The following is a 27,595-nucleotide window of genomic DNA, read 5'->3' on the forward strand; positions in this document are numbered from 1 at the left end:
TGGGACTACTCTAGGTTAAGGGCCTGGGGCTCATCGAAGTGGTAAGCTGGCTAGGGCACCCAGGCCTTCCCTTCTGACCAAAGTGTAGGGGGGGAACGTAAACCATGGTGCTTTGACAACCTCTCTGACTTGGGAGAGTTCCAGCAGCTTCCTTGCTGTTCAGTGGAGTTGTGGGGCTGCATCTTTTATTTTCTGGTCTTTCAAACTTTTTCTGTGCCCCAGGATATCCAGGAGAGGTGTGCGGACATTTCCTTGTAAGAAATGTCCCAGGGGTCATTGAGGGAACTGGCTGGCTATGGTGCAGGGACTGTGCCCCTAATCAAGGTAGAGTGGGAATGTAAACCCCTCATACCCAGAGAGAGTTCCAGCAGTTCTCCCACCATTTGGCAGGGTTCTAGGGCTGGATCTTTTATATACTGGTTGCTCTTTTACACCACGGGTCCTTTTCTGTGCCCCGGGGCAGATGAATCTGCAGTCAATCCCTCAGTACTATCCCTCCCATCACCATTCATAGCATCTGATTCCCTTGTTGTCCTGTCTGCCTCTTGCTTCTGTATGTGGTCTCTCTTGTGAAGGTGTTGTCCAGCCCTCTTCTTCAGGAACAATGGTCCTATAAATAGGCATAGATTTGGTGTGTTCATGGAGGAGGTGAGTTGATCTTTCTACGTTGCCATCTTGGACCCTAAATCTAAGTTATTTTCCATCCTTTAAATGTTGGCCAAAAGATTTTTATTTTCTGGGACGTTTTCTGGACCATTCCCAGATATTTTGGCATGCTGTATTCTAGACTCCATCACTTTCACATTAGGTTATAATTTTCCCCTAGTCTGTTTTACCATAGGTGGTGAGCCTCAAATTGAAGAATGTTTGGGTTTGAGTACAATAGGTGCTTAGTAAACACTGGTTTTCCTATTACAAACAGCAGTAAACTATTTAATGCTTAAGATTTAGCAAGGCTTAAACCATCTTAGTTTCTTAAAGCTCACAGTTGGGAACAGGGTAAGGCTGAATGTGCACAGGTAGGGACATGTCAAATTACTGAATGCCCTGGCTTTCAGTAGCCTTCTCAGATGGGCTCAGGAAGCCTCCAGTTCATCAGCTTTGTTTAGGGCTGCAAGGGCATATACCAATAGGCACGTCATAATTTGCAGGTACTTAGCAGTTACAGGGATATATCTGTGCCCCAAAGATTCCTCAGCACTAGCCATTGGTTACTTTCATTTTAATTTCATTACAATGTAATATATATCATTACTGTATATCTACTCAAGTTTCAGATCATATGGCCCTTCTGTTGACAAAGACACTGATCTTTCATTTTTTTAACCCAAGACTTCTTGAAAAATTCACTATCAGTATGAACAATTATTCTAGAGAAGGCAAACAAAAGATGAGGCATAATTAACATTTTCCTGGGGAACACCATCAACAAAACAATACTCCAAAATTTACAGCTTATAACACAACTTTTATTAGAAAAGTTATACATAACATAGCATCAACTATTTTCAAGAACAATATTAAACCCGATAAGCAACAAAACCAGACTAACAAAATGTGTTAACAAGAAACTAATGACCTTTCTATAATCAAACATTCAATTATCTACAATGACTTTTTACAAAGGGAGAAAAATCCATGGTTTACAGGCACATATTGAAAATAAAGCTGCAATAGCAATTTTATACAATTACCATTCTCAAGAAACTGAATCATCAAAACAGTAATTACGAGTTCACTAATTTAAAACATTTCACATAATTTAAAATTATTGGGTATACACTGAAGTCTGAGTTTGAAAAGTGATTTTTTTTCCACAAAAGTGCCAACATTTAAGCTAGAACTTTCAGTGTAATTTTGCCCTAAAAAGTTAAGACATATTTTGAGAATCATAATAGTCACATAATTTCTGGTGCTATCTGGTCTGTTAATAATAAAGCCTTTATTTGGATGTTTTTCTTAAATTACAGGAAACCGGATATAGGATTTCTGTTGCAAAGCCATTAAAAATAAAGTTCCAAACATAGGAGTGTGCAGCATTGGGAAAAGATCAGTACTAAAACTTGTAATAAATATCAGAGAAGCCATTAGTTATTAACAGCATTGTCTGCTTAAGGGCTAAGTCAACCAGGTGTATAATTTCCCATCAGTCTGTCCTTTTAGTTGGCATAGCAATTTCTATTTTCATGATCTGAATACTCAAATATATCCAAACATCTTTTTAAAACTTTGATTTATAGCTTCTGGAAAGTTATAAAATGTTTTTATATTTATTCTACTCTAAAAAGTCTACTTTGGCTCATTTTAGAGCCTCACTAAAACAACAGATTTCAGGATAGTCAGGTTCATTAAAAAGTTTCAAATGGAATGACTTACAAAATAGAACACTTTAAACCAAGTTCTATCATTTTGTAGCCGAAGGGTTTTACTTATATATAGCACAATTTCACGTGCCCTCTTGGTCATTACGGAATTACACTTTAAAATGTATCTCAAGAGGACAATTTGTTTTGGGCACCATCCCTAAAAATAGGTGTTAAGATTGCCAGTGTTACTAGTGGGAAAAGACAACTTCTTTCTGTCAAAGACTCACACCATAGTTCTTAAACTGTCCAGCGTTTTTTTCCTGACATGTTTTCCTTTCCACTGCAATAATGGAGAACTAAGATAAAAATCCCGACTTTCAACTGCTACTCATCATCACATGCGCCAATATTGCACACAACTGTTCTGAACTGTTAAAATGATCTTCTGGGTCCTCGGGTGTGCTTGTTTCTCCATCAGAACACAAACACATCCATATAAGCAGTTTCCCTTGAAGATGAAACTGATAAATTTAAAATACTGGAAAATGAAGAAAAAGGCAGAGACTTTGTACAGACAAAAATCTAAATTTTCTCAAAGGGTTTTGTGTGCCCTACACATGGGGGCAATTTGTATACACTAGTGAAATGAACACTAGCTATAATGCTTCTAGCTGCTCAAATAATGTGGAACCTTGGTCCAGGTGTTGCAATGATGTCACTGTATGGTTCTTCCTGTGTCAGCTCGATAGCTTGTTGCTTTTTAAGAACCAAAAAACTGTAGAATTTTGCTGCAGCTTGCTTTCTGTTTGTGTTTCGACATAACTCAAGCAAACTGATAGATTCAGCTCCAGTTTTAGCAAGAGCTCGCTGAAATAAAACAAAGGAAGAATTAAAGTAATCTCACAGGAAAGTGCTATTTTTTTTTTTAATGTTTGAGAGCCAGAGCATGAGCAGGGGAGGGGCAGAGAGAGACAGGGAGACACAGAATTGGAAGTAGGCCCTGAGCTGTCAGCACAGCCTGATGTGGGGCTCAGAACTTATGAGCCGTGAGATCATGACTTGAGCTGAAGTTGGACACTGAACCGACAGCCCCAGTAAAGTGCTAATTTTGGATACTAGGAAGAGTATACTATGTATTCTGATGGGAGTGGACTTTTTTCAATAGTGAAGGTAAAGGGGAAAAGCAAATGTGATACGATAGTAAAACTGAGCACTGACTCTTCCTAAGATTTCAACTTATTTTTTTTAATGTCTTTGAGAGAGACCGAGAATGAGTGGGGGAGGGGCAGAGGGAGACAAAGAATCCGAAGCAGGCTCTGAGCCACCCAGGCACCCCTCAGCTTATTTTTAAAATCTCTCGATCCTTTGACTCTATTTTGGGAAACCTTAAGCAACATGCCTGGTATTTCACAGATGCTCAAATAATGATCCAACAAATACGTTCAATGATCATTAAAAAGTAGCAGACACACAGAGGAATTCTATAAGCCACCACCACAGTTTACCTTTGCAGCATAACCACTGCAAAGTGTTCACCTGGATGCTTTCCAGGCTTACTCTTTCTTTTTTAAGGCCTTATTTGTTTGGAGGGGGAGAGGCAACGTGGAGGCTGACACAGGGCTCGATCCCACAAACTGTGTGATTATGACCTGAGCAGATATCAAGAGCTGGACACTTAATGGACTGAGGCAGCCCAGGCTTACTCTTGGCATATGTATTGGAATACGTAGTGCTGGAAAAAGTGTCACAAACGTAGACTTTCTGCTTATAGCATGTTGCTTTTTGAGGGAGCAATGTCAAGTTTTCACTCAAGTCTTTCTAAGTCTGGACTGGCACACGTACCTGAAGACCATGAAGCATCTGCTGAGTCCTTTTATTCCATCTTCTTTCTTCTTGATCCTGATCACCTCCAGAAGCATCTTCATCCTGAATGAAAATGACCCCACCCGACACATAAAAAAGCTGAGAAAAGTGTTCTGCAAAATGAATTATTTCCTTTATCCTGAAAGGTCTAATTTAAATTGTGTATTGAGTAACAGAAAATATGTGTCTAGTATGAACTTGCCTAACTTACAGAATAAAGTCTTCTGTACCTGTAAGCAAAAACTTAACTGAATATATAGCTCATCTCCTTGCGGACTAGTACCAAAGAGCATACAGATTAGCAGATGAGGAAGTACTACTGGTCTGGATAGTGTTTTAAAAGAAATGGGCTAATACTTGATTTTACTTGAGCTGCCTGGTTCCCAGTCACCTACAGACCTGTCTTCTGTGAAGCTGGCATGGGGCGACTGCTGAGACCTGCTATGCTGGAACTACATACCCCATTTCCAAGAACCGGGTGTTTACAACTTCATACATAATAAAATGCACAAGAATTTTAAATACTGACTCAACACTGAGTCTGAGATAATGTGGCATACATTAGTGCATAAAAGAGTAGCAGCTCTGGGGCTAAATCCTGACTGTAAAAAAAGGTGGTACTCAAGCACTAAATGGTTATAAAATCTATGGTTGGCATAATGATGATAAATTATAAATACAGATACTCATGAAAATATATACCCAATCCATAACCTTTAGTCTTAGAAGAAATTTAAACTTCCTGGAAGATATTTTATTAACATTTTTATTGTAAATTTAAAATATCTGACAGCGTCAAAATAATAAATCCTAAGTTACCTAGTACAGCCTCAAAGGTCCAGAAAGACCCCAAACAGCCAAGAAAAGCCATTCTCAAAGCACCTCTTCTTTTAAAAAAATAAAGCCATTCAAACCTTTCTTTTAGCCAAGTCACATCTCACCCCAATCTAATGAAAACGAAACTCATGGAAAATGGTTATGTGATTTCCAGGCCACAGAGAGCGAGGTCACACCAGAGGCAGACACTAATAGTAAGAATTGGCCACAAGATAATAAAAGCAGGTACAAACCACCTAGACTTTAAGAAATCAGTGAGAGGGCAGTCGTGTGTCCTTCAAAAGCCCGCAAGGGAAACAATGAGGTATAGCAGAGCATAAAACTTGATATTCTTAATGATGATCCAGATCATTAAGAATTTGGTTAAATTTTGTTTACGTGTGAACATTTTTCATCACTGTGATGCTCAACATCAATTACCTTAGCTCTAATATGAGAAGTAAAAGAGAGCCGTTTTAAGATTTTTGCTAAATCTGGGATGGGAATTTATTCATCAGATCTTTTCCAATATTTCCTTACCTCCTCCTCCTCATCATCTTCCTTCTCCTTCTCTTTCTCCTTCTCTTTCTCTGGTAGAAGTTCTAACTCTGGAATTAACTGACAGATATTTGGAGGCTCTTCTGGGGGCAGCTCTACAGGGGGGATTTCCACCTGCTCTACCTGCTGGGGCTGAAACAGTAGAAAGAAAGGGTCATATTGCCATACTTCCTTAAAACCAAAACTTGATGATCTGTTCTTCTTAAAGAGCTTTAACATTAGGGTACAGAAGAAATTAATCCATTATAACAAAAGTGTTGTGTTCTTATACTTACTTTTTAGGCATCAAATACCTATAAAGTCCATGTGAGAAAGTTGTAAATCACAAGAAAAACTAGGAACAGAAAACCCCCAGAACTTTGTCTAGTAGCATTTTAGGAAAAACCATACAAAACAGACCCACCCACTAACTCTAAGGCAACGCAAAAAGGCTTTAACGTTAAATAGCCTGTACTATCAACCATTACTACAAACAACTGTCTTAAGATTATTACAACTAAGCGTGGGCTTGCCTTGGAGCTCTTACTGGCAGCAAATTATAGGAATGAGGAGACTATCTTTCTGAGTCCATCTCTTGAATATCCTTCCTCTCACAGGCTTAATGTAAACAGTGAAGAACATTACAAAACAAGTTCCTCCAGGATAGTAGTACTAGAGTAACTCTCTTGATACCTGTTTCCACCCTCATTCCTGAGCTCATACAGGAAGATGCTCTCCTTGACAACTCTACCATCAGAGGGCACAGGAAACTAGTTCTTAAAATTGGCAGAGGAATCTTCTGCCAAAACCTCCTGATGGAGGCTGAACCAAGAGCCTAAGGTTATAAAAAATCATCCTTTTGCCCAGATTCATTTATTCTATAAACTTAGGATTAGGGAGCCTCACACTACACCTTACTCCCTTTATACTTATTTTAGTTTTCCTATCTTACATGAACTTAAGGGTAGCCAGATGTTACTTCATGACAAGTATATTGATTATTTAATAAGATAGCCTAAAACGGTCTCATACTACAGGAACCTGGAACAGAATAGAGAGCCCAAGAATCAACCCATGTATATATAGCCTACAATGTGGAAATCTTATTTCAATAATGGTTCTGGAAAAATTGGACCCCTATCTTACACCACACACACAAATCAACTCAAAATGTATTAAAGACTTGAATGTAAGATCTGAAACCACAAAACTACTAGGAGAAAACATAGGATGGGTAAGCTCCTCAAAATAGGTCTTGGCAATAAAAGCACAAATAGACCTACATCAAACTAAAAAGCTCTGCAAAGGATGCTATGGATAAAAGGAAAAGGCAGTGTATAGAATGGGAAAAAAATCTTTGCAGATCATTTATCTGATAAGGGGTTAATATCCCTAATAAAGAATATATTGAATGAATAAAGAATAAAGAATGTTATAATATAAAGGCATTATGCTACTTGAAGTAAGTCAGAGAAAGACAGATACTGTATGCTCTCACAGGTAGAATAAAAAAAGGTTAATTCATAAAAGAGTACAACAGTAGTTACTAGAGGTTAAGAAGATGGTCCAACAGTATAAACTTAACAGCTGTAAGTTCTGGAGATCTAATACACAGTATGGTGATCTTACAAGTTCTCAGGACAAGAAAAAAAAAATCATGTAAGACAATATATATATGTATGTGTGTTGGGAAATGATTCCATAATATCAAATCATTATGTTGTATACTGTAAAGTAATATGTATGTCATTTGTATCTGTCAAACTGGAAAAAACTGTTCAATCTTGCTGACAAGGAGAAGAAAACCTATTAAAAAACTGGTCAGACACCTGGAACTAGGTGTTAATTACAAAAGTGACAACCTGTGTTCACTTTACTCATGACATATTTGATACTTAAAGAATTTAACAGGTTCTATATAATGATTTTCATCTTTAATCTAGAACTGTCAGATTCACCTGGACTATTGTCTGAGAAAGAAAAATAAATAATAAACTGGACCCAAGTTCAGAATCAAGGATTTCACATTAACCAAGGACGGTCATGTTAGGCCCCTCTGAAACAAAACTATCCAAGAAGAGTCAGAAAGGCTCAAACTCCTAGATATCTTCTCCCACTTAGGGCACACTGTGTTCACATCTTCGGTTGTCATTCCTTCTCTCTAGACCCATTCCCTGCCATTAATACTTCATAAGAGCTCCTTAGATAACCTTATTACTAGGGATCTAAAATTCTTAATGACTGATATGCTTACTTACAGGGATCACAGGCTCTGGGTCAATTTGTCCTGCTTTTCGCTTCACTCCCTGGGGAGGTGGTGGGGGCATGGCTGAGTCATCCAAGTTTGTCCTGCTGGTCTCCATCACGGACTCCTGGAGGCGGCTTGGTTCTTCCAAAATGGGCTCATCTGCAATTGGTCATATGAAGAGGAGATGTGGATCATAGAGTCTTTAATAATATTTTAGAGAATTTACTTTTAACATTAATATATTAAGAGTACTTTTTCTCTAATGAAGAAGGCCAAATAAATTTTTACCACCTCTCCCCCCGACAAATATTACTCAAGTTGTCAATACATTTAAAGGTGGAAAAGGGCCTTAAAAGGACAAGTTTCACCACCTCCAACCCAATGCAGGATAATCCTTTTAGCAGAAGATTACTCAGCCAGTCCTACTTTAAACCTTTCCAAAAACAGAAAGCTTATATTTAACAAAGAAATCGAATGCTATAGTAAGGAATGTATTTCCAGGTCCAAAAATTTGAGTATACCCCTTTGTTCCTGATTTCTTCTACTCTGCCAATATACAGGTAAGTCATCAAGGAACTATTCTAACAGAACATACCGATAACATCACGCTGCTGGTGCTGCTGCTGCTGGTCCTCTCTGGGAACCTCCGGATTTTCAAATTCTTTGAGGAATTCATCCAAATTATCAGCCTCTCCTCCTTTCCTCCTTTTTCTAAGATCTTCTGGTACTAGTGGTGTAAGACAGCGTGTAAAGAGCTAGGGAAAGAAAAAAATCTCAATTATAAAATAAAAATCAAATTAAAATCCACCACTGACATTTCTATTTTCCATTAAGTACATTTTAATATAGTTGTATGATTTCTACTTCATGTTAAATCCACACTTCATTCCGTCTTAATTTTTAAATACAGGTTAACAAATTATTAAGTACAGCAATTTCAGAAAAATCAATAAAGAAAAATTATCCACTATCCTGTAACCTGGAGAGAACACTAAAATTTTACATTTGTTTGCCTGCAGTTTATTTTCATATTCATATACTTACTCTAACTGGAAACATACCAAGTGGTTTTACATACTGTTTTTTTTTCACTTAGTTAATAAGATTTCCATATAATACTATCACTTTTAATAACTATTTAATATTCCACAGAGTGGAGATATATATGCACATGTGTACATACCACATTTGAACCATTTTTTTGCTATTTTGTTGTTGCTCTATTGCAAACACTGTAATGGACCATACTCACAGAAATGGCTTTTTTCCATCTTTTGAATTACTTCCTTAGGAATTTTCCTAATAATGAGATCACTAAGTCAAAGAGTAGAAATACCTTAAAGACTTTCTTCCAACTAATTCCATCACTCAGATTCCAATAAATAAATTTTACAATAGCATTGCTGCTCTGAAATACTTTCTAGTAACATCTATCGTAAAATCAATTCTATGCATATTTCAACTTTAGAACAACAGTCTAATAGTACTGCTTCACTCAGCATTCTCCACTTTTGGACCTTGTTTTGGAATAGTATGGAACCTAAAATGAGTAGAAAAGAGCCTAGAGATGAAAGTAATTCTTATTAAATAAATTCAAAGCCAGATAGTTTTGTTTTGTTTTGAGAGTGAGCAAGTGCACAAGCAGGGGAAGGGCAAAGAGAGAGAATCCCAAGCAGGCCTCAAACCCACAAACCATGAAATTGTGACCAGAGTGGAAACCAAGTGTTGGACGCTCAGTGGACTGAGCCACCCAGGAGCCCCATCAGAGAATTCTTTATTCCAGGAAAAGGAGAACCACGCCATGGTTTGGCTTGAAAGCGGTATCTAAGGATTGTAGACTTGAAGTACAGTGTATGCTAAGGTAATAGAATTAGTAATTTATCAGAGAGAGGTTGAGGAGAGAGAATTATTAAAAACCACAGCAGCTTTTTCATACAGAAAAAATTCCTTCTGCATCTTTTAGAAATGCAGGTGTCAACACAATCTTTCAGAAAGGTTATGTTCAGTATATTGTGATTTAAGTAAAAAAAAAGTGCCATATAGTTGAAAATACTTGATCAAAAATGATTCAAAAGTTTTAAAAATTAACTTAAAAAAATTCTGCAAACTCTATTACCTTCAGTAGTCTGTTATTCCATAAAGGCTGAGCAGGTAAGGAGAAGAGTTTTTCCACTCCCCCTGTTTCTTTCCACATCATCAATTTCTTGGTGGGTGGTGCCAGATCCAAAGTAGTAACAATATCAGAATAATCACTGAGCTGGGCTCTAATGGTCTTACTATCCAACTCTTTGACACTATCAACAATCAGCTTCCTCTTCCTCTTGGCTTTTGTTTCTTTGACTGGAATGATAGAAGAAAATAAGGTCATTTTCCTGTGAGGCCATCATGAAATAAAGAGCCACCAGAGTTGGTCTCATTGTATCCCTGCTTTTCTATACACCTGGTAGAAAAACATCAAGAGGGCAGAATCCGTTTTAACTGATGTTTCTGCAGTACCACGTAGAATAGAGACTGGCATACACAATAGGTGCTTGATAAAAATTTGCTGAATGAATATTTATAGACTTTAGGCACAAAATGAGTAAAATAATTCAAGTGTCAATATATTTTTCCCATGTAGGTTTACAGTGTAAAAAGGAACCTATCATACTTGATTCAGATCTGGGCTCAAGAACTGGGTTTTGTAATTTATTATTACCCAAGTGACCACTTAGAAAAGTTAACTTCATCTTGCTTATCCCTTTATTTTCTCACTTGAAATAATGCCAACCACTTATAGGAGTTGTAAAATACTTAGTCTTCTGTAAATGGTTGCAATTATTATGATTTTTAGTGGAGAAGTTACAATTCACATATGGCACTTGTACAAGCAGACTGAGGAAGTAAAACAAAAGCCCACACCCAGATGGACCTGGAGCTCTACTCTCCATCCTGCCTGTACACTCACTCGTAATCCTTACCAAAAACTCAGCAAAGTAGGCAGCATTCTCTCAATTTCTTAGGCTACAAATTCCTCAACATCACATCCTGTCAGAAATGTTATACCTCCACTGATTTTTATGTATAAAACATTCAGGGAGTTCAGAATTCAAGATTCAAAAAGATGTTATACAGTGACAGCCCCTGTACAACACTTATTCTCCAGCTACTGAGTTCCCGTCTCTGAAAGTTGAAGTTCTTAAAACAGACTGCAAATCCTGATTATTATTATTATTTTTTTACTATTTTTTTAGAGAGTGCAAGTCAGGGGGGAGAGGCAGAGTGAGGGGGACAGAGGATCCCAAGTGGGTTCTGTGCTGACGGTAACGAGCCTGATGTGGGGCTCAAACTCACAAACTGCAAGATTACAACCTGAGCCGAAGTTGGACGCTCAACCGAACCACTCAGGCGCCCTCTGATTATCCTATTTTAACCCGTGCGGTGTACCTATTTTGCCTTATTTATAGCTCTCTACAAAATCGGTCACTAATACAGTACATATTGTACTTACTCATGCTCCCCTAATTAGTACTTAAGTTCCATGGGATAAAGACTTGTTCTTTGTTCTATTTTCAGTTTCTAAATAGATGTCTACCAAGCACTCTTTATATACCAGAAGCCCAAGGCAATTTTTGGTGATCAAATTCTAGTTTTAGGTAGAAAAAAAGTTTATCTTGTTCTATTTAAAAGTGATAGCTGTATCTTGAATTATAGTGTAACTAATTTCAAGTATTCACCCCAAAGTACCCATAAACCATCTAGAAATTTTAGTTTCACATCTAATTTACCTATCTTAAATTGCCCCTTTTATTGAGAAACAGCACCCCAGTATGTTTGGCTTTGTTTCTTAATAAGCACTAAAAGTGCTTATTTTAGAATCACATTTCCAGTTAAAAAAATAAAAATAAAAAAAGAATATGCTTAGCTTTTCCCAGATTGTAGCCCAACTCTACAGAATATAGAACTTTGGAAGGTAATCAATCTTGTAAAATGCCTTGTAATGTTTTCTAATTGTTACCTGTGATCTTTTTTGGGAACCCCCAAAGACTAAGATACACGTTAGCAAAAAACGTGTTCTCTATATTTCAGAGCGACCTGTACAGATATTCTGTAAGATATCTGGATTATAACTGAAGATTCTATAATAGATACCTGACAAAAAGAAAGAAGCTTAGTTATCTAAAACAAGAGTAGCAGATTAGAAAAGAGCAGCCAGAACTAGGACCTTATATTCTAAATTTTATATGTCGAAAAAGTCTGTTTGCTTACCAGTGATATCAATAGGTTCCAAAGCAAAGGCTTCTTCCTCATTTGGAACAAGTGTTGTCTGATCAGTCATAGTTGGCATTGGTTCAACAGGATCCACCGAATCAGGACTATCAGGCCCACCCACTATAAAAACAGAAATTTGGTCACAAAAGCCTTGGGTATGTAATACATCTCCTACAAATGGCAGGACAAAATCCCCTTGAGAAACTGAAATAAACCCACTGGTACCAATAACCAACACTTTTCTAGTTATGAAGGAGTTGCTCCAGACGTGAACCCTACTGGCCACAAAAGGGGAGGGACAGAGTTAAACATGAAAGAGAATAAGAACTAAGCACTGTTTTTAAGAAGATTTACAATTCATTAAAAGCTGGAACTTTTAGTTTATGGTCGTCTACATTAAATACCTTTCTAGCTACCATATAATCATGTCCAGGTCACTGAACAGGAAATGCTTACTTGATACGTTATCATCCTCATCCATATCATCATGTGCAGGCTGTTCTGGCAACATCACACCTGCCTCAGACAGGGCAGGGGGATCGTCAAAGATACCACCATCATTATTACTTATAAGTTTGTCATCTGAAATAGGGAATGAAATTTAGTTATAACTTGAAAAAGAAATGCTAAAAGAATAGCTAATCACTAGGAAATACAATTATATGAAAATCAACCAAATTAAAAAACTTCAACTTCCATTTGTTTCTCTTCAAGGTAGCATATGAAAGTATAAAACCATATACAAAAAAATTTCTCATTCTTAATTTAGATTTTCTGGTTCATATCTCTATTTAAAACATATTTACTTAATATAGATATCAAACACAAATAGAGAAGTTTTAAGAACTAGTAAACCTTAACACTCTGAGACAAGCACCTTTAAGAAAATCAGGTACATCATATTTTTAGGCTAGTTTCAGAGAACTTCAATGAAATCAAATGGTCACAATTCACACATCTGTACCCAAAGAGCTGCTTAACGCATAAAATTAGTGACTGCTCTAAAACACCACAACTGAACAAGGAAATGTTAAAATAACCACCTTGTTGTGACCTACCTAATATACCACCATCATTTCCTTCTCCAAAATTGTCATCCTTATATTGGTCTTCATATTCTAAATGGTTAATTTTCTCATTCAGATTGCTGGTGCTCTGTTCAGGCTCTAACAGGAGGTTAGAGGCGCTAGTGCTCACTAACATGTCGTCATCCTCAAAAGCGCTGCCTTCTCTCATTATCTCACGATCATCCATTCCAAAGTCGCCTGAACAAATTTTAGTGATAAGGTAAACAAAGTTACAAACATCACTGTTATAAAAGCACCTAACAATTTATGATAATTGTGATGCCACATCTACTTATGGAAGTCTTGAGTATTAAAACATCTAGTTTAAACTTTAAACCTTTAGCATTTATATTTCATAAACTGATTCTGGGGCATGACTAGCAAATCAAAAGTAGGATCCATATTTACATCATCTTAAATATATCAGGTAAATTTAACTATGTATGTAGGTTAGGTCGCATAAATACTCAGATTTTGTTACAATGTGTTTTCATCAAGAAAATACTTCCGCTAACTTGTTTTAAACACTATTCAAAAAGAATAGTAGGTACATAATGAAATTGTTCCAAAGTGATTAGTTTAAATGTATTACTTCAATATTCAAACTTTTCACACAGATCCATACATAGGTTCTATCACTGTGTATGGGGGCAGGAGTAGACGAAATCAAGTTTGGTGCATAAATGGAAATGACGGTTCATATACTGGTAGGAAGGCAAATTCTTTTTTTGATGAAAATACAGGAGATAAAATTTTTTCTGTCATCATAAATGTAACATATGTCTGGGTTTTCTTTTTCAAATTGCTAGTAGTGCAACAACATAATTCTAACATTAGCTAGTGTCTAGTGATCTGTTTCTCTATTACCAAAATCATTTTCTTGTAGAATACTGATGTTCCCAACTTCTTCTCTCATGGTTATTTCTTCCACTCTACTCTGGTTCAGGCTGAACTGCTGGGCCACATCTATGTCACTTTAAAAGAATTTCAAATACATTTTAGTCTCAAGTCTTACTGTAACGCGTATACAAACATACATATGTGTGTATATCTATATCTATATCTATAAAATCCCAATTCTCTCTATAAGGAAAAAACATGCACACAAGTTATCATGGTTTATAAGTCTTAATATAGAATACTAAATACAATTAAAGAATCTTTTTTAGTTTTTTTTTAACGTTTATTCATTTTTGAGAGATGGAGAGAGACAGAGCATGAGTGGGGGAGGGGCAGAGAGAGAGGGAGACACAGAATCCGAAGCAGGCTCCAGGCTCTGAGCTGTCAGCACAGAGCCCGATGCGGGGCTCGAATCCATCAACTGTGAGATCGTGAACTGTGAGATCCCAACCTGAGCTAAAGTTGGGATGCTTAACTGACTGAGCCACCCAGGCACCCCTACAATTTAAGAATTTTAACAGTGATTTGGAATTTATTTCGTATGCTTATTTAAAAATCAGAAGTGACCGGCAGGCAAAATAGAATATGCTGAAATCACTACATAAGGTAATAGAGTATACAGAGGAAAAACAGAAGTGCATGGTCTAGACAGGCATGAGTTTTCATCAGGGTTGTGAAACTTACAGGTGTTACGAACACTGAAGCTACCCAGCTTTTCTGAGACTTTCTTCTTCTAACAAATAATCTCTATTATTTAAAAAATATTAAATAAAAAACATGTAACATTAAACAATGTAGAATATCAGGAAAATTCAGAATGTAAATGCTTCAAAACAAAACATCTGTGGTTTTTTTTTTTTTTTTTTTTTTTTTTTAGCAAATGCCAATAAAAACACAAGAGACTTCTAAAACATACCAACCAAATGCAGCTTACAGAATGTGTACAGACCCTAACTTAAACTGGGGGGAAAAAGGCCTATGTGTCAACGGGGGACATTTGAATGCTGACTGGATATCACATTAAAGAAATATTGTATTTTTAAGATGGGATGTTGTTATGGATATATTTAGAAAATTCCTGGGGCGCCGGGGTAGCTCAGTCGGTTAAGTGTCCGACTTCGGCTCAGGTCATGATCTCACGGTTCGTGGGTTCGAGCCCCATGTCAGGCTCTGTGCTGACAGCTCAGAGCCTGGAGCCTGCTTCAGATTCTGTGTTTCCCTCCCTCTCTGCCTCTTCCCAATTTGTGCTCGCTCTCTCTCTCTCTCAAAATTAAATGTTAAAAAAAAAAATAAAAAAAAAGAGAAAATTCCTTACCTCAAAAGAGATACATACTGAAGTATTTACAGAGAAAGGAAGATCTATATTCTTTAAAATAATCCAGTGTGCGTTGGAGGTTGAATTGGGGAAATACATATGAAATAAAACTGGCAACATATTCAAATTAAACAACAGTGCATGGGGTTCATTATACTAATCTAATTTTTGGCTGTTAAATTTCCATGATAAAAATTTTTTAAAAATGGAAGTTTAAGAGGAAAAAGAAAACAGGAAAGGAGCTAGATAGCACCTAGCATTATTTCACACACACACAAAAATAAATCAGAATTTGGAGTCATAGATCATTTTACAAAGCAGAAAAATTTGTCAAAAAAAAAAAAATGGGGCGTAGTGTAAGAGTTTTCTGGTTGTCACTTGTGCTACTAAATCACATGGAAAGTTATAGGCACATTCCCTGTCATGGTAACAGCTGGATTTTGAGGACTTGAGAAAAGAGAAATATACTACAATATTATGCTAGAATGGTCATCTCTGTACAACTTTCTCAATTGGATGTTGTAACAATGACCCTTTCTTGCTCTTTAAGTTAGCTTGGCAAAGAGGATAACTATAGATGACTTTAATATATACCTCCAGAGAAAAATCATGAACCAATAGTTCATGTTTACTAATATCCTTATGTAAAGCACAAACCTGGGAAACTGTTTACACAAGCTTTGGCCTAAGCACATGTGAATTCTCCTATCTTAGCTTTATTAAAGTTGACATCTGTACAGTTTTCTTACAGAAGAAACAATTCTAGGTTATATGTTTCATATTTATACATTATTCTAATTGAAAGCTTATACATTTGAACCTCATGTTAATTTGGTGTCAAAACATTCCAAGGAAGGGGCGCCTGGGTGGCTCAGTCGGTTGACCGTCCAACTTCAGCTCAGGTCATGATCTCAGTGTTGGTGGGTTCGAGCCCCGCGTTGGGCTCTGCACTGACAGCTCAGAGCCTGGAGCCTGCTTCCGATTCTGTAACCCCCTTTCTCTGCACCTCCCCCCTTGCACTGTGTGTGTCTGTCTCTTGAAAATAAATGTTAAAAAAATAACATTCCATGGAAAACTATACATTTGGAAACCAATAATGTTATTTGTAGACCAAGTCAACAATTAAAAGAGGGAGAGACATACTCTAAGTCAGGCAGTGGCTGATCAAAGTCATGAAATTCTTCAGGTAAGGTAATAGCATTGTAAGCAGCTTCTCGATTTTCTTCAGGTAGGTCAACAACACCTGGAAAGGAAATGGTAAGCTTGAAGGCCTGGTTATATCACAGGTTATCTAGGGATGAGAGGAAGGTAAAGTCAGTATAATCTCCTAAGGTTATAGTCCTGAAAGATTGATAATGTATGCAAAGTACAACCAAAGCTCAAGTACTTTTGTTTTTCTATACTCATAAGCCAAATTACTTGCATTCCAAAAAAAGTCAAAGCACTATTAATGCATTAAGGTGGTAAGTCTTGAAAAGGACATGACAAATAAATATTAATAACAGTTTTCTTCATAAACATGACATTTATGAAGAAGGGGAATGACTGGAAAGGAACACCCTAAATATCAAGAGGAGTTGGTTATTTTAGGGTAAGTGGGATTACATTATTTTGGTTTTCCTTATATTCTTCAGTGTATGCTAAAAATGCATTGCTTTAAATAAGAAAAAATAAAAAAGCATGGTTACTTAAGCAAAATGCAATTATCTACATGTTAGAAATCATTCAAGTACCATAGCCTCTACCTAAACATTTTGCTTTTATATAAAATCTTAGATCTCAAAAATTTCACTGTTCATATGTTAAAATAAATTGAAGTAGTAAAACATAACTTCGGTAAAAACTACCATATAAGGCATCTCTTCATTATTTTAATTAGAATAAAATTCCATCATTGTTTTAAAAATTATAAAATGACATATGAATTCAGATAAATATCATAATTATTATCTATGCAGATGGAAATTTGGTTGCTAGAATCCAGTTTTAGAGCCAATCACTACCTAAAACAACAAAACACCATAAAGAATGTTTAATAAAAGTCTCAAGTTAAAAGTGAAATTTAAGAATATGCTAGGGGCGCCTGGGTGGCGCAGTCGGTTAAGCGTCCGACTTCAGCCAGGTCACGATCTCGTGGTCCGTGGGTTCGAGCCCCGCGTCAGGCTCTGGGCTGATGGCTCAGAGCCTGGAGCCTGTTTCCGATTCTGTGTCTCCCTCTCTCTCTGCCCCTCCCCCGTTCATGCTCTGTCTCTCTCTGTCCCAAAAATAAACGCTGAAAAAAAAAAAATTAAAAAAAAAAAAAAAAGAATATGCTAAAATTATTTGGGAAAAAAATTTTAAATCCTAAGATTTTCTTAAGTTACATTTAAAAAATTCATGTAACAATCAGCTTTCAACGTTTCAACTCTCAGTTCTATGTAAGATAATGAAAAGGCATTTAAAAAGGGGTGACTGCCATAATTCCATATGTATGACTGAAGTGGGTTTCTTCCCTTGAACCACTGCCTCTCCAAGCCTAGCCCTATTTTTGAAAGGTTCCCCTGTATTAATATTAGAACAAAACAAGTGGAACTAGAATATAGGTTTTGCAATTTTTCATACTGCATGAGAAAATCCAAGGTTAAAAAAAAAAAAAAAAAAAAAGTCAACAATACCTGGCCGAAAAGCCATCTTTATCTTAATGAATGCTTCATTACAGTCTGCAAGGAGATATTTGGCTTTTCTGTGATAGATTCGAACTACTCCCAGTAAGAGATGTCCTGATGTTCGGAGCGCCATCTTCACCTAGGAGTAAGACATTAATATTGATCTAATTTACAAAGTTAATTTTTTTGGTTTTAGAGGTAATCATACTTCAAAGCTTGTATTCTGTGCAATTGATGGGCAGTTTTCACTTTCTCTCTTCATACTTTTAATCATTTATTTGAAGTTACCTTATAAATCACCTATAATTATTTTACTTGTGCCTTTATCTGTAAATTTCGAGTATCTGTATTGACCAGGACTAGACTAGCAGCAATTCATGAGTGAACACAGACACAAAGGTAGCTATGCAGCAGGTACCAAGGCATCCCACAGACTGCCATCATAAGCACATTAAGGAATGTGTGGCGCTTTTGTTTGCCAATCCAGAGCCATTGCTCCTTGGTAGCTAGCTGAACTCTATTTTGTCCGGGGAGTGAATGTTCTCAGCCTTGAAGAACTGTCTCTTTCCTCTTTGCTAATGCTTTTTGAGTGGGCACATAACCCAGTTTAACCAACAAGAAAAAGTATAAAGTATGTCAGCTTCTGAGAGATTTTCCCAATAAGAAAAAGAATGCCTCCCTCTTTTTTCCCTCCTGTGTTGTGAGCAGTGGGGTTTGGAGCTACTTGTAGTCATGAGGCTGTAAGTACAAGAACAAGAAGCCAACAGGAGACTGGTGAGTCCTTAGATGAATGACATCATTGAATGAACTCAACTAAACCTGAATCTTCCTATCTCTAAACTTCTAATTAAGTGACTGTTAATTTCCTCACTGTTTAAGACCTTTTTCACTGAGTTTATCAGTTGACTGGAAGGCATAATAACAGTTGAAAGGTAATGGTAACCCATCTTTTTTTTTTGTTTACAAGAAAATACACTCTTCAGCCTGTTTTGTTTTTTTTTTTTTCCTTTCAAGGTAGATCTCAATCAATGCTTGTGTGGGATGAGATGCAGTAGTTGGGAAAAGAAAGCGCAGTAAACACCCAACTAAACAGCATGATTCACAATTCCTCTAGCTAGAATATGGAAAAGTTTTTGAGAACAAGACAACATGAACTCAAACTTTCCCAGATTATTTTCCAAATCATACCATAGATCTCAAATTCTAAGGTAGCAAAGAAAGCTGTTAATCATTTGCTTCAAATATAATTAGTATGTTACTTATGTTACTTATAAAATGTTGTTACTTATAAAATGAAACACTGTATTTCTCAGTTATATATGTACTGTCTATAGCAGTCTAGGATTCCATTTACAAGGACTCTCAGGCTCTGTCTTTATGGCAATTTCACATGACTTACAACATAAATTACGAAAGTTACTGCTATTCTTAGTATATCTAAAATTAAAAATTTGTAATCAAATCCAGGACTTATCATCCTTGATATGAAAAGACCCAATTAAAACACTGTTCCTAATGGAAAGAAAGAATCAACTTTTATGATGTGGTCTTAGAAAATTTAATATTGACCACACCTTTACCTTTAATTTTAAAATTAAAACCCACTGCATGCCATTATCTTGTAAAGAATTGGAAACTTTTTAAAAAGGTGGTGTTTGGGCAAAAGATTTCTTTCTGGATGAGTTTGGTTCAGAGTTTAGCAAAGAAGTAGGTAATATGAAGTATGGCCCTTTTTGCTGTTGAGCTAGCCCATGTTAAGAGTATAGGTGTCATATGGAACACAGGTTATGTACCCAGGGAAAGCTCTACAGAGGCTACCAGTGGCTGTTCAAACAGAGGAGTGTCGTGAGGGGGCAGAAGCCACACGGTTACAACTGAGCTGTATGTCTGACGCCTGTTCTAAAATCCCTCACAAGAACTGCACAAGAGCAAACAACAGACATTTTTGAGTTAGTACACCTGTGGAAATATATATTCTATCAAAATAAAACAAGATCAATCATAAAAACCCACTTAGACGGGTGCCTAAGTGGCTCAATCGGTTGAGCATCCAACTCCTGATTTTGACTCGGGTCATGATCTCAGTTTGGTTCCTGAGGTTCATGAGTCAGAGGCCCACATCAGGCTCTGGGCCGACAGGGCTGAGCCTGCCTGGAATTCTCTCTCCTTTGCTCTGCCCCTCCCCTACTCACACATGCTCTCTCAAAATAAACATTGAAAAAAACCCACTTAGAAATGGTTTTTAAAGTAAGTTGTTCTTTCTCACACCCTCCACAGTTTTTTACATTATTCTTCAACTGTATGCTTTACTTTGTGGCAACTGCTACATACCTTCACATATCAGATTATCTTGTATTCTTTTGTAGTGTCTCTAAAGGTGTACAAAGTACTCTGCACATACTATGAAAAAATGTTATCCTTTTAAGCCAAATCACCCTCAATATTTGCTTATGGGTGTTAAAGATTAGTCACACATATCAATTTCAAGAAAAGAGCTCAACTTCTCCTTTTTCCATTCACTTCCCTCAGTAAGCATACCTATAAAAAGTAGAAAACCTCATATTCTCAATTAGACCAGCAGTGCAAACTGGTACTATCTCCCCACAGAGCAAACTATTAATGCATATCAGAAATATACCGCCTGGCCCATCATTTATCTTCCTAAACATCAACACTAAGGAAAAATTTACAGATGGGAACAAAAGATCAATGAAAATGCAAGACTGGTTTTGATGTATCCTAACCTCACATAGTAAACAATCTTGAGTCAAAAAAAGAGAGGCGGGCATCTGGGTGGCTCAGTCGGTTAAGCATCCAACTTTGGCTCAGGTTATGATCTCATGGTTTGTGAGTTCAAGTACCTTGTCTGGCTCTGTGCTAACAGCTCAGAGCCTGGAGCCGGCTTCAGATTCTGTGTCTCCCTCTCTCTCTCTGCCCCTTCCAGGTTCGTGTTTTCTCAAAAATGAACAACAACAACAACAACAAAAAGCCCACAGATGTGACCAAAAGATTTTGCAAGCAATGTTTATTCAATGGTTATTTTTTAAAAAGAGGAAAATAAACCTGTAGTCCTACCAAGTAGAAAAATCTTTGTAATTTTAATGGTTGCGCAGTACAGGACCAGTGGAATTAAAATTCAAAAAATTAGGAAAAATTATAGATTATCTAAAAAAGACACTGGTAAGATAAATCATGTATAATCGAAACAATGAATTACAGGTCTATAATCTTTTATGTTAAATCCTTGGGGCCAAAAGTGTTTTAGAATTAAGAGATTTTTTATTATTAAGGTAATACAGTGCATATGGCATATATTAAGACATTCCCAGGATCATCTAATTCGAGCTGTTTCCAATAATCATTTACATTAGTAGTTCTACAGTGAACATATGAATACACAAATGACCTGTTTCTATGTTTTGTATTTAAATTCTGTGGATAAGAGACCATGACACTATACAATGCAACCATGAAAAATGATGGTAAAGTTATGAACAGAGCTTTTCCTGAATGTAGTCTTGTTATAAAACATATAATGCAGTTTGTGTATACATGCTTATGTGTAAAATATATGCACACATTTTAAATGCATACCAAAATACTAAAACTTTCTCTAGGTGGTAGGACTAGAGGTCACCTATTCCCCTGTTAGTAAACTTTTCATTTTACAATTTTTCACTTTACATCTTAGAAATAATATGATAGAAATTTCCTTAAAACCAATAAATGCCACCAAATTTAACTCTAAAACCAGCCAAAATTCTGTAGACAAGTGGAAACTCTGTAATTTAGCTCTCATTACACATATAAACTTTCACTTTTCTCTCCTAAAACATATCCTCTCCCACACGACTTTTCTGAACAAGTCTTTTCTAGATCCCAGCTTTATTCATCTCAGATCCCCTTGCTTCTTCAGCAATAAAGAACTACCCTTATTTATTTAACACATCATGGCAGCCAGCATCATCCAAATTGCCAATTCTAAGAGTAGCTCTCAATGCGGTCCAGACAGTTGTATCTGGACTATTTTCTTGACAGGACAACTAGAGCGCATATGGGTTAATACAAGGTCCACAAAAGGACCTTTAAAACACGGACGTAACGTGTGTGTGTGTGTGTGTGTGTGTGTGTGTGTGTGTGTTGTATCATATTTAAGGACTTTTCCTTTGAGATTAGCCCTTGTACATTTTGAAGTCAACGTTATCTGTTTCTCAACAAAGTGTTAATGATGTTAATACATGTAATTGTGTATGTTGTAAAGGTCCTTTCTTGGCAACACAAAAAAACATGGATTATTTCTAGTTACACTGTTTGTGAAATCCAAGGGTAAAAACCACTGTCTCAGAACAGTTTCACAGGATGTTAATAAAAGCTCCTCTAGGAACAGAGCTGTAAACAAGGCAGATAAGGTAAGGACATTCATGAGGCTTCCATGCTAGTGGGAGACACACAATAATTAAATATTTAGGAGAAGAGCACAGCAAGCATAAAAGTTCTGAGACAGGGAAAAAGCTCGATATCTTTAAGAAACAGCAAGTAGGCCTGTGGAGCTGAGGAGGTACAAGAGTTATGGATACTATTTACGAGATGGCTACGATAATTAGATCTGATCCCTACAATAGTTTCTAATTAAAGGGTCCTTATTTTGAATATTTTATAAATTCCCAAATTAGAAACACCTATACATATGTTTAAGTACAAAAACATCTAGAAATATATTTGGGTAGTGCCTGATCTCACACTGATCTACCATGAACACAGGCAAATGAAAAGATCTGTGCACTTACAGAATTTTTAAAGGGAATAGCATACCAAACTGGAACTCTGGGTAATCTAGAAATTTTTCTTTGCCTCCAAAGAAGATGTAAACCTAAAAAGCTGTTTTACAGAATTGTTTCACATATCAATAAACAATCGACAAAGTGAATAAAAATATCAACAACAAACATACCTTTGGTGAGATGATACTCTCCACACTGCTCTCTAAATTACACTCAAACACATGGGCTTTGGTTAGCTTCTTATCCCAATGGGCCGCTAGCCAAATTTTGGCCAGAGGCCCTCTCTTACTGAGGACAAAATGTGCGTAGAACATTGTTCCGGCTGATTATGAAACAGGAGGAAATCTGAAAGGGAAAAAAAGTTAATATAACTACCATATGAAAACAAACATTTATCAAGACATAGAAGAAATATGAATATAAAAGTTTCCTGTTCTTTTTAATATGGAATCATGAAAGGTAGAAGAAAGTACAGTATGCATTTATGAAAACAATCTACTGTGTTAGTTTTGAGAGGGCAAGAAAAAGACCCCAAAATAGCAGCTGAAGAGAAAAAGGACAAAAGAGTCAAATCATTTTCATACCCAAAATAAAAGGGCCATTTTTTTTTAAAGTAAAAATTGTCACCAGAAAACTCTTTTCCATTTTGAAGTTCCATCAAGTGTTCATTCCATTCCTACCCTGATCACTGACTGTGGAAAAGAGTCTGCCTCTAGCCAAAAAAAAAAAAAAAAAAATCTTTATTGCAAGAAAAGTATGTCTAAGAATACTCAGGAACAGATATTAAACAGTGTGTAAATTTCCATTTTTAGAACCCCATTAACAATGGATTCTCAGCTAGATGCTTTATAGGATAATTGCTACCTCATGACAAGTACTGTGCTAACAAGTATTTCATATTGTACCAGATAAAAGTAGGTGCGTTGGTCCACCTTTACAGGTGAGTAGTTTAGAAAAGTTGAGGCTTAAAAAAGCATTATATATATAGTTTTTCCAACTCAAGAACTTGAAAAGCACTTGTCCAATTATAAATTAAACACTAACAGGACATTGTATCAGGACAATGATACAGCGTAACATTTATCTTATGACTGAAATAGTCTTAGTGGAAATACAAGTGCACATTTTTCTTTTAGCAAGCTATGTGTTGATATAGAAGGAAAAAAAAGGCACCCTAAAAAATCCAGTTTATAGAGTACATTAACTGTGTATGTTTCCTTCATTTCCTGTGTTGATATTTCCTTTATTTATTTACCCTTACATAGAAGATTAAAAAAATCTATTTCGCCAGATGAATTTCTTTTTTTAAAATGTCTACGACTACAATAAGATATACAAGTCATGTTTTTACAGAAATAAACTCAAGCACACCCATAGCACATGAAAAGTACATAAACATTTTTACGACAGTTTTTCTCTTGAAATAATTATAGGTTCACAGGAGTCCCAGAAATAGTAGAGAGGTCCCACTTACCCTTTAACCAGTTTCCCCCAATGGTGACATCTCACATACAGTATCAAAACCAGGACACTGACATTGGTGCAAGTGTATGTATAGTTCTATGCCATTTTATCACATGTGCAGATTTGTGTAACCACCACTGCAAGTGAATAAGATACAAAACTAGTTCATCAACACAAAGCTCTTCCTCTCTATACTTTTTAATTGTCACCCCCATTCCTTCCTCTCTACCATTCCTAAGTCCGAGCAACCACCACTCTTCTTCATCTCTAACTTGGTCATTTTGAGAAGGTCATATAAGTAGAATCATATAGTATGTGACTTTTTGGATTCAGCAGTCTAACACTCTTTTTGAGATCCACCCAAGTTGTTGCAAGTTATCAATAGTATGTTCCTTTTGATCACTGAGTAGCATTCCATGGGATAGAGAGGTACACCACTATTTGCTTTGTCAATCACCTATCGAAGGACATTTGGTTGTTTCCAGTTTGAGGCTGTTTCAAATAAAGCTGCTATAAACACCTGTGTATATAGACTTTTAGTGAACAGAGTTTTCATTTCTCTGGGGCAAAAGTCCTGAAGTATGATTGCTGGGTAGCATGACAAGTGTATGTTTATTTATTTTTTTCATGTTTATTTTGAGAGAGCACATGCATGTGCATGCAAGCGGGACACGGGCAGAGAGAGGAGAGAGAGAATCCCAAGCAGGCTCCAGGATGTCAGCACAGAGCCCAATGTGGGGCTTGATCCCCGGAACTATGAGATCAATGACCTGAGCTGAAATCAAGAGTGGGATGCTGAACTGAGCCACCCAGGTGCCCCTGTATGTTTAGTTTCAAAAGAAACTTTAACATCATGCCTATTGAAATCCTTTTGAGGTTTTTTTTTTTTTTTATAGCCATTGACAAGATTTTTGTAACATTTCTTTGGAAAGGCAAAGGAACGAGAATAGCTAAAACTACTTTTTTAAAAAAGAATACAGTGGGATGAATTTGTCTAACCAATTTCGAGATTTACCTAACAGCTACAATAGTCAACATTGTGTGGCAGAAAACACACACACACACACACACACACACACACACACACACACACACACACACCAATGAAACAGGACAGAAACCCAGAAATAAATCCACATAAATAACTCCAACTGATTTTTCACAAAGATGAAGAAGCTTGACAAAGGGGAAAGGACAGTCTTTTCAGCAAATGGTGATTGGATATCATCCACAAAATATGACTCTTGATCCAAACCTCATGCATTATATAAACAGTAATTCAGGGGTGCCTGGGTGGCTCAGTTGGCTGAGGTCCAATGCTCGATTTTGGCTCAGGTCATGATCTCATGGTTTCATGGGTCTGACCCCCGCATTGGGCTCTGCACGTGACTGCAAGCTGGCTATGCAGAGCCTGCTTGGGATTCTCTAGACTCTCTGTCCCTGCTGTCCCTCTCAAAATAAGTAAGCTTAAAAAAAAAAATAATTTAAAATAAATCACAGACTTAAATGTAAAACTATAAAATTTTTAGAAAAAAACCAGAGAGGAAAACCTCTGGTACCTAAACCTTGGGAAGAATTTTTGGACAGGACACCAAAAACATGTCCCATAAAGGACAAAAAGGCAATAAATTGGCCTTTATCAAATTAAGAAATTTTGTTATATAAAAGAGTTCACAGAGAATGCAAAGATACAAAATGGGGAAAAAACTGAAAATGACATATCTGACAGGAACCTAGATCCAGAATAAAGAATTCTAAAAACACAAGTAAAAAAATCTAATTAGAGAGGTGCCTGGGTGGCTCAGTCAGTTAAGCGTCTGACTCTTGGTTTTGGCTCAGGTCATGATCTCAGAGTTTCCTGAGTTGGAGCCCCGCTTAGGCTGTGCACTGACACCCTGGAGCCTGCTTGAGATTCTCTCCCCCTCTCTTTGCCCCTCCCCCACTTGCACATGTGCACTCAAGCACTCTCTCTCAAAATAAACTTTAAAAAATCTAATTGGAAAATGGGCAAAAGAAATGAAGAGAAATTTCACAGAAAAGGATATACCAAAGGTAAATAAGAACAAGAAAAGATGTTCAACATCACCAGTCATTAAGAAAATGCAAATTTAGACCCACGAGATATTACTGCACATTATGAAAACGTAAAATAAAAAATAATGGCAACATCAAAGGCGGGTGAGGATACAGAGAAGCTTCACCTCTTATACACTGCCAGTGGGAATGTAAAATTTAGAATTAGCTTAAAAAAAATATCCAGAGTAAGTTAACTCTAAATTTTCAAGTTTTTGCAGAAACTGTAAATTTTAAAATGAGAATCTGTAAATTTTATAATGAGAATTTTGCTTATTGTATTTTGAATTAACAACTGTATCCATTCTTTCCAGTGTTGTACAGGAAACATATATTAGTTAAACATATTATAGGCAAGAGATTTCATGCCTGTCAAAAAAGTTTGAAAGGGTGGAGGGTGGTTGTGCAAGAGTAATTCAGTCAGGTTTGCCTCCTTTCCGTTTTTCTATTACTTAATGGCAAAGGGTCCTGAAATTTTCAATCGCTGAACCAGATGTGTCCAGAGGATCATTATTAATTCACACTAGGAAAACTGTTTCAAAAGAAAACAATAAACAAAAAACAAAAACAGGCTTCATCAACTTCCCAATGTTGTGAACTCTCTTAAATGTGACTAAGGAATGTGAAAAGTAGGAAGAATTCAGATTAAACACTCTACGACAGAATTAAACACTAACTCCTCAAGTGTATCTTATATCCTGCTCAGCAGTATTTTATATTTCCAAATATGCTTCCCATAATCAAAGAGAGCCTATGTTGCAAAGCAATGCTTTTACTTTAAGCCTTAATGTTTGTTAGCCTGAAAATTAAGCTGCCTCTACAGCGCTATAAATAAAGTCTACAGGATTTTGTAGAAATCCAATATGGCAATGTGTTCTTAGAAATACAGTTGCTGTCATACACAAGAAGTCCCAATTTTCACTATAGAAGATAGCTGTATTCCAAACAAATATCTCCTTAATATTTAGATTTTAGAATACCGCCTGCTTCATAACAACTACTAAATACGTGCTTAATGAATAAGGAAATGAGATACACCAAGTGATCTCACAATTGACATATGTAAAAAATTCTGGAAATTTTAGAAATTAAAACTACTGGCACTTTTCAACAGGTGTCAGTAACTCATGGCCAGGACTTAAGCTGCTAGTCAGAGTACCATGCCTAAAATATCCCAGTTATGTGGAGGCAAAGATTCCTAAATAGATGCTTTCTTGGCATGGGATGGGGTAACTAAAGCAAAGTGGTGCGAAAGTTATTCTGGGAAACAATTAGCAAGAGGAAATCACCCTAATAACTATAGGACGTCTGAAGCACAGTGGTAGATCA

At 36.5% G+C, this 27,595-nt stretch overlaps 1 protein-coding gene across 1 annotated transcript; it reads right to left on the reverse strand.

The window, feature by feature from the left end:
• Positions 1 to 1,447: 1,447 nt before the first annotated feature.
• On the reverse strand, positions 1,448 to 24,317 carry RAD21 (RAD21 cohesin complex component). Its single transcript, XM_043601628.1, has 14 exons — positions 24,204 to 24,317; positions 22,900 to 23,074; positions 17,958 to 18,087; positions 16,447 to 16,546; positions 13,956 to 14,062; positions 13,080 to 13,286; positions 12,478 to 12,603; positions 12,019 to 12,141; positions 9,887 to 10,110; positions 8,366 to 8,525; positions 7,781 to 7,929; positions 5,526 to 5,675; positions 4,149 to 4,232; positions 1,448 to 3,173 (listed from the first exon to the last, which is right to left on the reverse strand). Exons 2-14 carry the CDS (start codon positions 23,041 to 23,043, stop codon positions 2,982 to 2,984), a joined length of 1,896 nt encoding a protein of 631 aa, XP_043457563.1. The 5' UTR covers positions 23,044 to 23,074; positions 24,204 to 24,317; the 3' UTR covers positions 1,448 to 2,981.
• Between the last annotated feature and the right edge of the window lie 3,278 nt (positions 24,318 to 27,595).

Source organism: Prionailurus bengalensis, chromosome F2 (assembly GCF_016509475.1).
Source record: "Prionailurus bengalensis isolate Pbe53 chromosome F2, Fcat_Pben_1.1_paternal_pri, whole genome shotgun sequence".
Classification (NCBI taxonomy): Eukaryota; Metazoa; Chordata; class Mammalia; order Carnivora; family Felidae; genus Prionailurus; species Prionailurus bengalensis.

Coding starts and splice junctions, on each gene's coding strand:
- RAD21 (XM_043601628.1), bottom strand. CDS start 23,043: ATGTTCTACGCACATTTTGTCCTCAGTAAGAGAGGGCCTCTGGCCAAA. Junction 16,547..17,957: donor AAAGATGGCTTTTCGGCCAG/GTATTGTTGACT, acceptor TTTCCTTTCCAG/GTGTTGTTGACCTACCTGAA. Junction 3,174..4,148: donor AGATGCTTCATGGTCTTCAG/GTACGTGTGCCA, acceptor GTTTTATTTCAG/CGAGCTCTTGCTAAAACTGG.